Source organism: Bos taurus, chromosome 19 (genome assembly GCF_002263795.3).
Source record: "Bos taurus isolate L1 Dominette 01449 registration number 42190680 breed Hereford chromosome 19, ARS-UCD2.0, whole genome shotgun sequence".
NCBI classification, from domain to species: domain Eukaryota; kingdom Metazoa; phylum Chordata; class Mammalia; order Artiodactyla; family Bovidae; genus Bos; species Bos taurus.
The window spans coordinates 20,906,540-20,921,652 of NC_037346.1; the positions used below are offsets into that span (position 1 = coordinate 20,906,540).

Genomic DNA, 15,113 nt, shown 5'->3' on the forward strand with positions numbered 1-15,113 from the left:
CCATGGCTTCTTGCCCTCATCACTCTCGCTCATGACCTCTTCTAATTGTCTAAACCAGGTGACTTTGGTAATCTTACTCCACTGGCTTTCTATGAGTATTTTTCTTGATATGGTCATTACTCCCTCCTTATATAGATCAGACTGCACAAATATCTAGCTTCGTGCCTAGCACAATAAAGAGGATCATCAAATGCCTGTTGAATAAATGGTCAAATGAGATAAGTAAATGAAGCACTCTGAAAACTGTCAAGTGTCACTCTGGCACTACCTTCACATTACAAGTGCTCTGTAACCTGGCCACTGAACTAGAAGACCTCAAGGATGCTGTAGGAAAAGGTCAGTAAGTGATGGACAACTGATCTCTTCTAGAGACCAGGGCTCACTTGATTTGCTTTTAAAATAAACATGTATAAGAGGTTCTTAAGACTCTGTGCTCAACCTTGGAAAACACTCCCACACCAAAGAAACAGGCAAGAAGAATAAAAACAGGGCTTTCAAGGAGACAGAAGCCAAGCAATAAGGGTTGAGTGGCTAAACTGGAGCCAGGGAAATGTGACCACCTCACTTCTTAATTTAGAAATCTAAATCCCCTACAGAATTCTGTCCAGCTAGATGGAAATAACCCTGATGTGATGGGAAGAGTCCACGGTTTACATCTACTAGTCCAGAGAAACTTCAATCTGACAATCTGAAATGGCACATACCCAGAAACAAAAGAAATTAAATTCATCAGCTACTGACTCAGTGAGGCTCACACCAAGTGACCTGGGCTCTGCTTAGGGCTGCTTCAGCTTGGAAGAACTGGAATAAACATGGTGTTATTACTTTTCTGTCCTTAATACCAATGCCATGCATATTAGCCTCCTGGGGTCCTCCACAAACTCAATCTTTTTTTTTTCCCTCCATGTTTCTCAGGCTTACAACTACATACTTCCATGGGGGTTTTCACTAAGTTCTATGTAATTATGCTAAGCATATTTTAATTGTACAGAAGTATAAAATGAAATCTTAAAACTGCAATACATCTTAAAATAAGTTCACTTCCATCTTTCACTTTGGTTCACCCACATTATACTCTGGCCCAAAGACTGAAGTGACTGATTTTTTTTTCAAATGTTATCCTTAGGAAATAGCCTTGTTGGGGACCAAGTGTTCCAAACAAAATATAAGAGGACAGCACATTTATGGCAGAGGAGGAGGACTGTACTGGGAGTTCTGCTAAGACCATACAGCTCAACATAGAATCTTTAAGGACTGGTATGCCTGTCCAAATCTTTATCACACCATAGCTACAGCATCAATGCTGTGAGTCACTTTACTGTGGTACAAGCTCTACAATTTCTTCTAAAAAGTTGATGATACACATCTCTAGTTGAGGGGCAAAAATCCTGAACGAGAGACTTACCTTAATGCTTCTTTGAAATCGAAACTCTTATTTTAAAAGGATTTGTAATGTCAAATCTTGAAAAAGATAACCATGAGTGGTAAACTTCTGACTACTTTTTTATTCACGAAGAAAACTACTGGTTGCCTGTCCAATAGTTCCGTGTTTCCCTTGTTTAACTAAGAAAGCTGACGGCCTTTCTGCAAAGGATCTCTGTTCACATCTAGCATTTTCTCAGCCAAATCGGACAGCCTCCAGGAGAGCTGTTGATACTGAGATTTGGTTGGGCAAAGGCTTCCAACTCAGAGGAGTAGTACACTCTTAAGGGTGGGGAAAAACTTTTTCTGGAAATACCCTGGCTTCCAACCAATCAACCCTGTCTTCTCGCAGCAGGTTTTTCTTTAAATTATGCTCTATACTTCTCAATATCAGCTGGACACGTTTCCGAATAAACATCTCTGTGCAGTGCACTACAGAGCTGAGCATTCTTCCTAAGGCAGGGGAGAATTCCTGCTGCCTCCCTCCACACAGTCTGCTTGCACTCCAGGCATGGCAGCTATGAACAAGATGAAATGACTTTGCAGAAAATTAACACCACCACTTGCAGTTTGGATAAGACCTCTTTTTCCAAGTCAACTGCTGGGAAAGCCAGCGGAGCACAGACTCACTGGAGAAGAGATACGGGTTTGGACACAGGATGTGACGATGCAAACAAAGGGAGGAAGCCATGAAGGAAGAGGTACAATAAGATGTTTAGACAACCTGTTCGTGCACTTATTTTGCTGCATAAGAGTTAAATTTCAGAACTCTCCAGTTCAAAAATTGCCCCCCCCAAAAGAAAAATATTCACAAGGCAAAGAGCATGTCCATTTAGAGAAAACAGAATTATATCTGAAGCTGAATACATTTTCCCTTTTTCAAAAATATGCACAGATATATATTTAAAAAGTAAAAAAGAGCTAGAATGCAGTATTATATAAGCAAGGATAATGGTGTTTATCTCTCTTGTGTTGATTAAATGTCGTTTATTGTCTTCTAAAGCTGTCTAAAATTTTTTGCAATGAAATCGAATTTTTGTAGTAAGAGAAAAACCCAAGACAGAAGACTATGTCAATAATCATGAAATAACAGGATGAATCTATTGATACAAATACTCAAAGGCCTTTCTAGCTGATTAGGGACTAATTTGGGGAGAACTGGATTGTTCTTTCTGTTTAAAGTACTATTAACATGTATTTATATGTCCTAAAATAGTAACATTTGAAGAAGAGGAAAGGAGAAGGTAGCTCTTAAGAGGGTGGCATCTGAAACACAGGGAAGTATGTCTGAAATTAAACAGCTAGATAGTGACTGAATTTGACATTTATCATGTCTGCATCCTTTTAGGTATTAAGATTCAAGCTCAGTGGAAAAGCAACTCCAAGTTTATAGCTTTGGTCACTTTCTAACGAGTTATTTTTGGCTACAGGCACTTGCCTGTCATAAAAATTAGTCATGTTACATGGAGACAGTTGGGGGCAGGGTCCATTTGAATGAATGACTCATACGTTTTCTATGGACAACACAAAAAATTCTTTCCAAGGATACAAGAACAGGGAATACTTAAACCCTCATAGAATTACATACAAAAGTCAGCAGAGCCAGGTGCTACACAAATGGAAAAGGTCAATGACAGTTTTGCCGTATGATCTATATCCAGAAATGGCAACACACATTGGTCAAGTTAAAGTAATGGAAAAGCAGTTCCCCTCCCAGCTCACAGCTTTTCATGAGTAATTTCATAGCTATACGCCCCATGAATCACTCGACAAGCACACACTCTCCAAAGTGTCAACAAGTTAATTCAGGGCACAAGCCTTCAATGGCATGAAGTCTAAGTGCTGGGTGAAACAAACTCATATTCAGGGTGAGATGATCCAGTTTAGTCAGTTCCTGAGCATTTATTCCTCTTCCCTGTTTCCCAGCTTCTAATCCTTTCACAGCTCACAAATGTCCTTATCAGAGAAAGGAAGTGAAATTCAAACCAATCAATTTAGTTCCTTGTTAGCATTTTTAGCCAAAGTATGTGAGAACCGGAAATAAAAGTGAGGTTTTGGTGTTCTCCACTGACTTTAATTATCCTTGTGTATCCTTGTTCCCACTACCATGTACAGATGAAAACAAGAACTCTTTAACATTTGGGAGATAAATCGGTCTTGGGATTTTAGAATCTTTCCTAATCCATCTGTCAGAGACCTCTCCTTGGGCTAATTACAAGTCACTGAATGTCCAGCACCATCAAGAACAATTTTAAGTCACTGAAGATTTGGTAATCAAAAAGTAACTGAGGGACTGAAAATGTAGCTGCAGGGTTTCAAATATTTTGAAAGTCCAATAGTCTCTGTTAGAGGTAGTTTTCTGCTCTGTTCAGATGTATCAGACCTTAGACCCATTTGGCAGACCCATTTGACATCCAAGGATCATTCTATTTGTATACACTGGACTGGTCTGCTTTGTGACTATTACTTCCAACAGCATGAGATCTTTAACCACCCATGGGGAGAAAAGGCTTGATCTGTAGCATCTGCCAACTTCCTTGGTGTAAATTTTCCCACCATAGTCAACTGTTGTCACTGAGTAACTGGGAAGAAATGAGCAGAAGCATACCGTTATAAAACCTTTCCACCACACAACAGACGTAAATAACCTTTAGAGCACAGATAACAGTAAAATGTAGTCAAATAATTAGGAAGTGATGAGGTTTGGGTATTTATTACCTTTGTTTTTAACATAAGCTACATTTTCTTTAAGTATAATAAAATTTGATAATTGCCCCCTATGAGTTGGCAGAGATGAAGTTTGGCACACCCCTTTAAATTGGCCCTAAGACTTACCAAGAACACGTGCTCGAATATCTGTGTAGGGCTATCCATCTGACCAAGGATCACTATCATTTCATTATCTATAAATTCCTTGAATTCTCGCAAGTTGCACACCATCTGCATTTCTAGTTCAGTTCGTATCTGAAACAGAGATGACATAACTGTACTAATCTCTGAATGGTCCCTCTGGACTTTCAATCGGTCACCATTTCCAGCCCCCCGCCTATTATTAATCTACCTCTAGCCTTGAACAATGAGGACTCAAGGTCTCGTACCTCTTTCGATGTGATATTCTCCAAATCCTTTTGCATCATAATCTCCCTTAATCTGGTTTTAATTAGCCTCTCTGTCCGCTCACGTTCAGTTGGTCTGAGAAGAGAGAAATGGTGATTTTTCTTAGGTAGGAAAAGGACCAAGTTAATGAATGTGTCATTTGATTGTTTCCAAATTGTCAGGCTTTTCCTTTTGTTACTTTTAAATTTATATTCTGGAGGCAGGGAAAAAAGAAATTGATATTTTAAGTTTCTTTTCAGAATTATAGAATGTAACAGGGAGAAATTATTACTTGAAGAGGCTGTACATGTCTAAAAGCCCATAAATACATTCATATATAAAGATCCAAGAAGGAGTAAAGACAAATAGGCTACACTGAGTGTAGTACTTTAATGGAGGACCATTTCCATCAAGTAACCCTCAGCACCGCTTGTTGAGCTAGAAAACCAAGCTGGGTATGACCTACTATGCAACTGCATCTTTTGTAGCTTACAAATGCCACCCAGTGCTGATCATTTGTTGCTATGACTGGGAAAGAGAGAAGAGTGATTTCTGCCTTCTTCAATGAGCAAATTCTCTTCCAAAATGAATTTCAAGGATTAACTACCTACAGTACCCTATCCAAAATATTTTCCTTTTCCACAAAAGCTCTTGCAATATTTCTGTGAAATTATTATTCCCATTTTACAGATAAAGGAAATAAACAACTGAGAGGTTAAATGATATGCCAACCGTCACTTACGATGGCAAGAGAACCAGAACTCTTTGCCCAGCTTAACACTCGACCTACAGGATAATGCTGCTTCCATTAGTCTTCCAACTCTCTTAAAAATAAAAACTTCCCTTGGAACTTTATTATGAAATCAAACTAGGAGGCTGATTCTCCAATTACTAGAAAGATACTGGTTCAACATAACTGAATGTTTCTCTCTAAAAGCATTATTCCTTAAGACGCAGCATCTGAGTGGGGCTCACAGGGAGCTCTTTCTGTCTCTGCCTTCCCTCCTACCTACTCAAGAAGGTATCCGTTCTGAACTTCCTTATTTGGAGATGGAAATGGACTAAGCCTTCAGGCATCCTGCCTGCCTTTGCTGCCTACAGCCTTATCACTGGCTGCAAAAATAGCTTCGTATAATCTCCAAAGATGGATGCTCTGAGACCACAACCTTGGGGTTCCCTACCACTTGGATTCATAAGTTTCTCATGAACCCTGCAGAGTATAGCTAACACCTATGCCATTCCCCTGTCAATCAGCTCAAGCACCCCAGTCTTGACCAGGAATAAAATGCTTAACCACACTCCCCACCACTTTTCCTAGACATAGCTAATGGTAGAGAGTTACACATTTCAGTCTATTAAAAATAAACATTGGTCTTAAAAAAAACAAATTGTAGCACCTGAGTGCAATGGGTTCGATTCCCTAGTTTAGCAGCCTTTCTCCCAATCCTTCACACTTATTGGGGCAGAGTGTTTGGGAGCAAATACACCTAGGTGTTTTTTCTTTTAATTTTTTTTTGCTTGTTTTGTGTTCTTAAATTTTGGCTTTAGTCATTTTTGCTGCTCGTAGGCTTTTTCCAGTTGTGGCAAGCAAGGGCTACTCTCTAGTTGTGGTGAGAGGGTGTCTCACTGCAGTGGCTTCTCTTGCTGCAGAGCACAGGCTCAGTAGTTGTGGCGCATGGGCTTAGCTGCTGCATGGTATGTGGGATTAAATCTGTGTCCCCTGCATTGTCAGGCAGATTCTTAACCACTAGACCACCAGGGGAAGTCCACACCCGGGTTTTAACCCCAGCCCTGCTACTTACTATTTATATGACCCGAACAAATTTCTTTCTTTCACTGAGCCTGGTTTCCTTTTCTATAAAATAAGAACAGTAATACTCTCTGTCTCATGAGGTTTTTATGAGAATTAAATGAGATACTATGGATGAAGTGCCTAGTATAACATTTGACCTACACCGGAGGCACCATATACCTATGTTCCCTTCTCAACCTTCCCTGGATTTCATAATATAAACTTTATTCACAGTGGAGCACTTAAGTCCATTTTGGCATACATTCTCTGTATCCTCAGCATTCTTTTTAAGGCTCTTCTAGTCAACTTAGGAAAGAAGAGGGAATGGAAAAGGCATTATATCACAAACATACTTTCTCCCTCAATTTCACTAAAGAAAAATTTGGAAAATACATATATACAGAAAGAAGATAAAAATCACTGAAAATCCTTCTATCATTATTAGTACTCTGACCTACAGCTCTGTCTCTTTTACTATAGACAGACCCTTGTTTACTAAATGTATCTTAAAACTGTGGTTATATTGTACATACGAAGAATTAACATTTAATGGGTCTTTACCATGTGGCAGTGAGTATATTTTACATATTTATTTATTCATTTTTGCTCAGGGATAGAGAGAGATTGGAGAAGGCAATGGCAACCCACTCCAGTACTCTTGCCTGGAAAATCCCATGGATGGAGGAGCCTGGTGGGCTGTAGTCCATGGAGTCGCTAAAAGTTGGACATGACTAAGTGACTTCACTTTTACTTTTCACTTACATGCACTGGAGAAGGAAATGGCAACCCACTCCAGTGTTCTTGCCTGGAGAATCCCAGGGACTGGGGAGCCTGGTGGGCTGCCGTCTCTGGGGTTGCACAGAGTTGGACATGACTGAAGCGACTTAGCAGAGAGAGATTATGGGCAATTTCATTTTCTTCCTTTTTTGGGGCTGTAATTTTCAAATTCTCTCTAATAAAATCAGGAAAAATGAAAAGAAAGGTTTTCTCTCTCTGATTCAAAGTGTCTGTTTATAAACCAGATGAGACGTCCGTTCCTCTGACACCCATCAACCAGTCATAAAGAGTAAATCAATAATACTGCTCATGTGGACTTTGCTGGCAATCAGTGGTTAAGATTCTGAGCTTCTACCCCAGGGAACTAAGATCCTGCCAGCTGTGTGCCATGTCCAAAACAACAACAACAAAACAAAATAGAAAAACCAAAACCAAAACAACAATAAAACACGGCCCCCAATTCTGAAGGCCATACTATGCTTATCTTTTTAGTCTCAGTGGAATCTTGCAGGGACTAGAGCTACCAGTACTAACTGACCCTTGTACCAATCATATCCTACACAGAAAAGTTTCCACTTTTTTAATGACTATTCCCTGCACACGATTTTTGGAAATTTCACTTTTTTCTAGTAAAAAAGGCATTTCTTATCTAAATTAAGCCTTTAAAAAAATCATGCACTGTTTAGGTGTCACTTCCGGAATCTGAATGTGAAGTGGTGTAAGATCCTTTTAGTAAGTCGCTACTCTTCTTTCCCAGATGTAGAAAATACCTTGGAGGTGAAGAAAGATCAATTCAGAGCAAAATAAACATCCTGATTAATTTCGAAAGCAGGAACTAGGTATGAAAAAATTTCATAAGTTTCAACACACAGACCTAACTAAAAGGAAATAAACATCAGCTTCAACTTAGGTCTTTATCCAATTCACAGCACAGCAGGGAGATTTAATAAAAAATCTACAGACCTGGTAAGTCAAATGCGGGGCTAAGACACAAATTATAAAATGTATTTAAAAAAATCTTAACAGAAATCAGTTAAAATGTCAGTATTCTTTTAAATTGACTGGAAACATTTTCTGAAGTGTTTAGAAACATCTGCGCTAAAGCTTCTCAATGTCATTAACTTGCTTAGCAAATGCTTCTTTTATAGATAATGCAAAGACAAGAGCTCAGCCGAACTCCTTTAAACTCAAATTTCCAATTAGTGGAATCGGAATTAATGGGATTTTATGGTACTGCAGTCCTTAACTGTGGAGACTCCGCTGTGCTCAGGTGTGAGACTCTTCAGGTCTTTACATACAACAGAAAGAACAGGGTTCTTTGTGTGGCAGATGTGTAGTGTCAACAATGACTAGTATCACTCGTAAGGTTCATTCCCTTAGAGGAGAGATTAGGGAGGAACATGTTGCTTCCAAACCCCTGAGAACCTAACAGAGGGGACGTCTGGGATCCCCAGCAAGATGACTTACATGTCTGTGAAGAGAGCAGGAGAGTCAGGTCGGTGGGACTGTACATCCTGCATAGCATTCCATTCGTTGACCGAGGACTGGTCTGAGTTGATATGGCTCTCATAGTAACTCACCCAGGTGAGAAACAGGCTGCCGGGGTAGTAGTTATGCATTCTGGCCACTTCACAAGCCTTGTGTAAACTCTGCAGTGCAGACCTGAAAGATAGGCTGGGAAGTGAGACTGGAGACCTGTGGGGATACCTAAAGGCCAGTAATCCATGTATGCCCCAAACTCTGCCAATTTTAAAATCTTACAGAATTGGGCCTCTGGAGAATCTACTGCTTGGAAATCAAGATTCTCTGATTCTGATTATAATAATACTATATTATCTATTCATAGCAATCAAATAGACATTTCTTGCTGAAAAATATGATGCATTATAAAGGTGGTGGTGGGGTGGAGGGGAACTGACAACCTACCAGTGGAAAATAGGTCCAAGTACCTGCGGAGCTCACCATGAGCTCACAATATATACAGTTAGACATTTGTTGCTGCTGTTGTTTAGTTGGTAAGTCATGTCCAACTGTTTTGTGACCCCCATGAACTATAGCCTGGACTACAGACCAGGCTACTCTGTTCATGGGATTTTCCAGGCAAGAATACTGGAGTGGGTTGCCATTTCCTTCACCAGGGGATCTTTCCAACCTAGGGACTGAACCCACATCTCCTGTGTCTCCTGCATTGGCAGGTGGATTCTTTACTGCTGAGCTACCAGGGAGGCCCAGTTAGATATAGTTATGGTTATATACAGCTGTAATTGGAACCACGCTATGGCCCGTATCACTAGAGGACAAAAGATCTACTTCATTTACTACACAAAGATTTGTTTCTCTTGGCACAGGGTCACGTAGAGCATATATTCCCTACAATTCTTAAAGGTTCCACAAAGATCACATAGACAGATGTCCCTAAGCCTTGAGGACAAGTCCTTTTATGTCCAGGATGTACTGCTCTAGTGACATTTATCATTCTTGCTGCCTTAGTCCCCTAGTCACTTTAAGCCATTTATTCATACCCTTGAGCTACTTTCTAAGAACAGCTCTGGTTATTCTGTGACTAATTAGATCTCTGACTCCAAATCTAGGAACTCAAGAAAGGTAAACAAAACTGAAAAATATTGTTTTGGTTATATACTTGGGAAAAGCTTGAGCCAGAAATGCTAGGAAGTTAGTTACCCCAAAGCAGGTATCTTTCTATGTTTTTATTTACTGATGTATCTCAAGAGCCTAAAAGAATGCCTTCTTTAAAAAAAAAAACCAAAAAGCCTTCTAGTTCAAAGTTAAAATTTGTAAATGAAATGTCTTATTAACTATAAATTAATATCTCTTTCCTAAGGGAAAAGGACATTATGAGAGAACTCTGTGGCCAATCTATTTATATCTTTTGCTTAAAAATGCCTTTTTACTGTTTCTTCTTTCATAACAAATATGATCATGCTCATTTTAGAAAATTTAGGGACCTGAGGTAAAAGGCAGGAATATCCTATAATCTGACCATCCAGAAATAACAACTGTTAAGCTTTTAATATAGATCTTTCCAGTCTGTTTGTCTCTGCAGAGATCTAAAATAAAGACATGATCATATTCTGCATATCATTTAATTTGTTCTTTTACTTTACACTTTGTTGTCAACATTTTTCCATGTCAATAAATGTTCAACTAGATAATTTTCAATGGCTGCATATTTAGAAACATGGATGTACTGGAATTTAATTGATTCCTAGTTTTTTAGACATTTAAAAATTGCTTTCCATTTTTTTGATACTATTAGAACAACTGATAAAGATTCTTAACAGTTAAAAATCTGCACATACCCTTGATTATTACCTCAGGATAAATTCTTGGAAGCAGAATCACTATGTCAAAGGGTATACAAAATGGTAAATTGTCCTGGCAAATCACTCTCCAGAAAGATCACTCCAGTTTATCTTCCCATCAGTGAGGCTGTGACAGTGCTGTTTCTTGAATCCTTGTCAACCTCATATAATGTACATTAAAAGATAAAATTATGACCAATTTTGATTGGGAAAACATGCCAGTCCATTTCTACTAGGGAATTAGATTTTCTCAAAAGAACAAAATCACAGAATCTTTTAAAATGCTTCCTTTTACTCAAACTAAGCCAAATTCTGAGAGTTGGACTGTGAAGAAAGCTGAGCGCTGAAGAATTGATGGTGTTGGTGGTTCTCCAACTTTGGTGTTGGAGAAGACTCTTGAGAGTCCCTTGGACTTCAAGGAGATCCAACCAGTCCATTCTAAAGGAGTTCAGTCCTGGGTGTTCTTTGGAAGGAATGATGCTAAAGCTGAAACTCCAGTACTCTGGCCACCTCATGCGAAGAGCTGACTCATTGGAAAAGACCCTGATGCTGGGAGGGATTGGGGGCAGGAGGAGAAGGGGACGACAGAAGATGAGATGGCTGGATGGCATCACCGACTCGATGGACGTGAGTTTGAGTGAACTCCGGGAGTTGGTGATGGACAGGGAGGCCTGGCGTGCTGTGAATCATGGGGTCGGCAAAGAGTCGGACACGACTGAGTGACTGAACTGAACTGAAGCCGAATTCTCAGCAAATTTTAGTTTCATTACACAGATTCAAGTCTCTAGTCACCCGCAGGCTCAGCAGGTAAAGAATCCACTAGCAGTGTAGGAGACATGCCGGTTGGGAAGATCCCCTGGAGGAGGAAATGGCAACCCACTCCCAGGCATTGCCTGGGAAATCCCATGGACAGAAGAGCCTGGCAGGCTACAGCCCAAGGGGCCACAAAAAGTGTTGGACACGACTGAGCATGAACACATATTCTAAAGTAAAAGCCAGCTTAGTGCAACATACAGGATATTCAATGCATGTTTTCTTCATCCAGGAAACACATGCTTCAAAAGCATATGGCACAAGTATTTGGTACAAGTACCCTAAAACACATTCAAGGCACAGCCACCTTGTATTTCAGCTGTGTACAGGAGAGAGGCTATAGTAACCACCTTCCTGTGAAGGAAACACCTGGTTTAAACGCTGCTTTGATTCACACATCATCTACTAGGGTTTTTTGTTTTCCTGTGACTTTCAGTTCACTACTCCCCATGTGGTACACCAAAAAAAAGTTTATTCTGCAATAAGCTAACACAGCTAGAACTGGTCGGTCTACTTTAAAACACCAAAGCTTGAACTACTTGAATCCTAAAGAATTAAGACAGATTTGTATCCCTCCCCAAAATATAGCTGAGAACACTGCATTTATGGGACTTAGGCTGTTGGGTTTTGTTTGGTACAGGTCAGATGCTTTTTTTTCCCCTTCAAACTTTAAATGTTTTATTTTGTATTGGGGTACAGCTGATGAACAATGTTGTGATAGTTTCAGGTGAGCAGTGAAGGGCCTCAGCCATACATATACATGTATCCATTCTCCCCCAAGCCTCTCTCCCATCCAGGCTGGCACATAACATTGAGTAGAATTTCATGTGCTATACAGTAGGTTCTTGTCATTTATCCATTTTGAATACAGCAGTGTGTAACTGCAGGTCAGTTGCTTTTAACTGAATCTTAGTCAAAAGAGGTTATGAGTTTTTCTGAGAAATTTATCACTGAAATATGGCCTAAAACTAAAAATTGGTCTAAACACATGACCTGAAACTCTGTCCTATCTCAATTGCTGTATGAGGTGATAAGATTTAATGTTCAGTGGACTCTCTTTTAGGACTGCACCCACTTCAAGCCTATCAATCCAGTTGTTCAGGGGTAAGTGATCTCCCTGGAGTCTTTTTCAGGCTCCTTTATTTCTCCTTTGGCTTGCATTCTGCCCATTCTGCTCCTCATGGGGACTTCCACTACAGAACAGGCAACTGAACGAGGGACTGAAATTCAAATCCCTGACCGGGGGATGACTCTGAATCTTAAGAATCACATCACTCCCTGCTTATACTGGATCATTTTTCTAGACAATCCAGAACAAAAGAAAAAGAGTCTATTCTGTCTAAATGTAAGAGATACTCGTAGGCCAGTTATGTGACCTCTCTCACCCATCATAAAGAGCTAATAATATTATTTTGGGGAGTTGGTGTGATGATTAGATGTAATCCTTATATAGAGCACTCAATGCCTGACACACACAGTAAGTAACCCCAGAAGTGTCAGTACATCAGCTGATGGTTATTAACAACTACAGTGTTTTTTCTAGAATTTATGTGCATTATATAAATAGTGTAACAAACAGCTGCCAACAATTTAAATGGAAACATCGATATATAATGTAACTCCATCAATGCTTTCCCTGATTACCTGAAGAAAGGGGAAATTAATGCACAGTCACGAATGTTCTAGATGCAGCTCTACATGGCTACCAACTAACTGAGTCAATGTGTCCCTATAAAGCTCAGTTCCGACTGGCTATGGATTCACTTGTTCACCAATGCTGAAGGCCTTCCATTGTGATCATTTGAAAACTGAACTTCTAGGACATCTTTAACTATCATGGCCACACAAACAGATCACACAAAATCCTATACACACAAACAGATCACCAGACATTTTCATAAAGAACTGTTCCATTTCAAATACAATTTCTCATAAAATACTGTTTCAATAACATATTAAAAAAAACTTTTGTAGAGATATTAAAAGTCCTCTTACCACATTGCCTGCACAGATACAGGTTTGAATATGTGAACTCTGTTATCTGTCGAGACGCTGAACCCACTAAGGAGAACAGAATGAAACAAAAATCCGTTAAGTGAGAGGAGGTTATTTCAGTTGTGAGTTTTCAAGGTTGTTTCCTAGGCTAGCAACTGCTGGCTCAGTAAAAGGTATCAAGTACTTTGTGCAGAAGTTAACTGGAGTAGGACTTGACTGAAAAGTCCTTCAACAAATTGTCTGATTTTATCTACCAAGCACCATGAGTGGCCTCCCACGTTGGAGTGAGGGAATTACATACTATTTCCCAGCTGTAGCTATGGACAAACTGTTCTGCTGTATATTTCTACTTGCAAGTCTTGCGAGTTCTTAGTAAACCTGACCCCGGTATTATAAACTGGAGCAAACATCTTGGTCTCTTGGGGACAAATTCTAAAAACACCAGGAGATGGGGGTGGGGGGTCACTGGAAAGAACTGGCACAGAAATGGATTATACTGTAGGCCGACAGCTGGCAGAGGCGGCGAGAGGTTATTTGAAACAGAACATATCATCCTCCGGGAGAGCATTGCAACAGTCCCACATGCTCAGACTAAAGAGTGAGCCAACAGACTAGCTCGTCTTTGTTTGGATTCTTACCATAGTCAGCCCAGAAGAACAGAAGTGAGAGGCTCTGGCAAGTTGTATTTTTACTCTACTTTACAAAACAGGAGTTTAAAAGGACTCGCTGAGCTGCTGATATGACAGTTCAGTTGGGTACAATGGGCCTCCCATTCAGCTGAATGAATGGGCACTAAGACGGAACCCCACCCCTTGGCTTTCTGTAGGAGAATAAAAAGGGAAAGCTCTTACCCATCACCATCCAAATGGATTAGGGTGTCACTCCAGAGAGGCAGGACTAAGCCCATGGTACAAGTGCTACTGCAAGACAAGAAATAATCCGTAAGTTACTTTCTATTACCCTAGGAAGCAGTTCTTTTTTTTAACTCTTTCACCACAAAGGATAAGTCCCTAAGTTCTAAATTCTGACAAGGCGGAGAAATTTCTAACATATTACAACGAATCCAATGTATGTGCCAGAAGCTGTTTTAAATAGGTGTTTAACAGTTAGTTAGGTACTTATATTAGTATCTGTTATATAACTAACTATATTTGTTAGTTAGATACTTATATATTTAACAAAGAAAACTTAACTGACTCAGCTTCCTGTATTGCTGTCTTGCCAATGGCTGCTATCTAAAAAGACCAGGTGATGGCTGATGTGCTACTGTCAGGGCTCAGCCCAAGATTACAGCTCCCAAGTCAACTCTAAGAATTATTTCTAATACCAAGAACTACTGCTGGTTACTGCAGATCTCTGAATGTGATTTGCTCAATTTTAATTCCGAGGTTTACATAGATTTATTAAATGCCAGAATATACTCAGTAGTCTAAAAGGGAAAAGTAATTGTTGATGGCTTAGAGAGACAAAATAGACACACTGCCATTTAAATGAATAAAACAGTGCTTGGTGGCCATGCACTGAAACAGCACTGCTGAAATACAGAGTGAACAGGACTCTCAACAACCAACAAAGGGGTAGCTCTAGGATCGTATGTTAAAATATTGTTTAAATTACACACTATTCCAGGAAGGAAATTAGTTTTAAGTTAGTGGAACAGGCTTGAATAGGAAACCATGGACTCCTAATTGAGTCTCTACCACACCACTTCTCTGGACAACTATAATTACCTTAGACTTCTGCCACTTCTTCTCCTTAAGGCTGCCATAAGCCATTTTCCCTTCAATCTAGTCTCCCAAAGGCTCCCACACTCTCTCCCTGCCAATATATCTAGAAAAGCAGCATGATATAGGAGAAAGAACACTGGATGTAGGAGATGGAACAGTGAAGGATGG

General features: G+C 39.8%; 1 protein-coding gene across 9 annotated transcripts in view; it reads right to left on the bottom strand.

The window, feature by feature from the left end:
• SSH2 (slingshot protein phosphatase 2) overlaps positions 1-15,113 on the bottom strand; it is a 246,661-nt gene that overhangs the window by 29,083 nt on the left and 202,465 nt on the right. For 5 of the 9 annotated variants that reach the window (XM_002695677.7, XM_005220145.5, XM_005220147.5 and 2 more), the window contains 5 exons: positions 14,070-14,138; positions 13,219-13,284; positions 8,555-8,749; positions 4,521-4,614; positions 4,258-4,386 (listed from right to left, as the gene is read on the bottom strand). In XM_002695677.7, the coding sequence (XP_002695723.3) occupies positions 4,258-4,386; positions 4,521-4,614; positions 8,555-8,749; positions 13,219-13,284; positions 14,070-14,138 (553 nt within the window). Of the gene's footprint in view, positions 1-4,257; positions 4,387-4,520; positions 4,615-8,554; positions 8,750-10,407; positions 10,531-13,218; positions 13,285-14,069; positions 14,139-15,113 lie in introns of those variants that run through there. The other 4 variants (XM_015458587.3, XM_024980694.2, XM_015458589.3 and 1 more) reach the window with 3 other exon arrangements.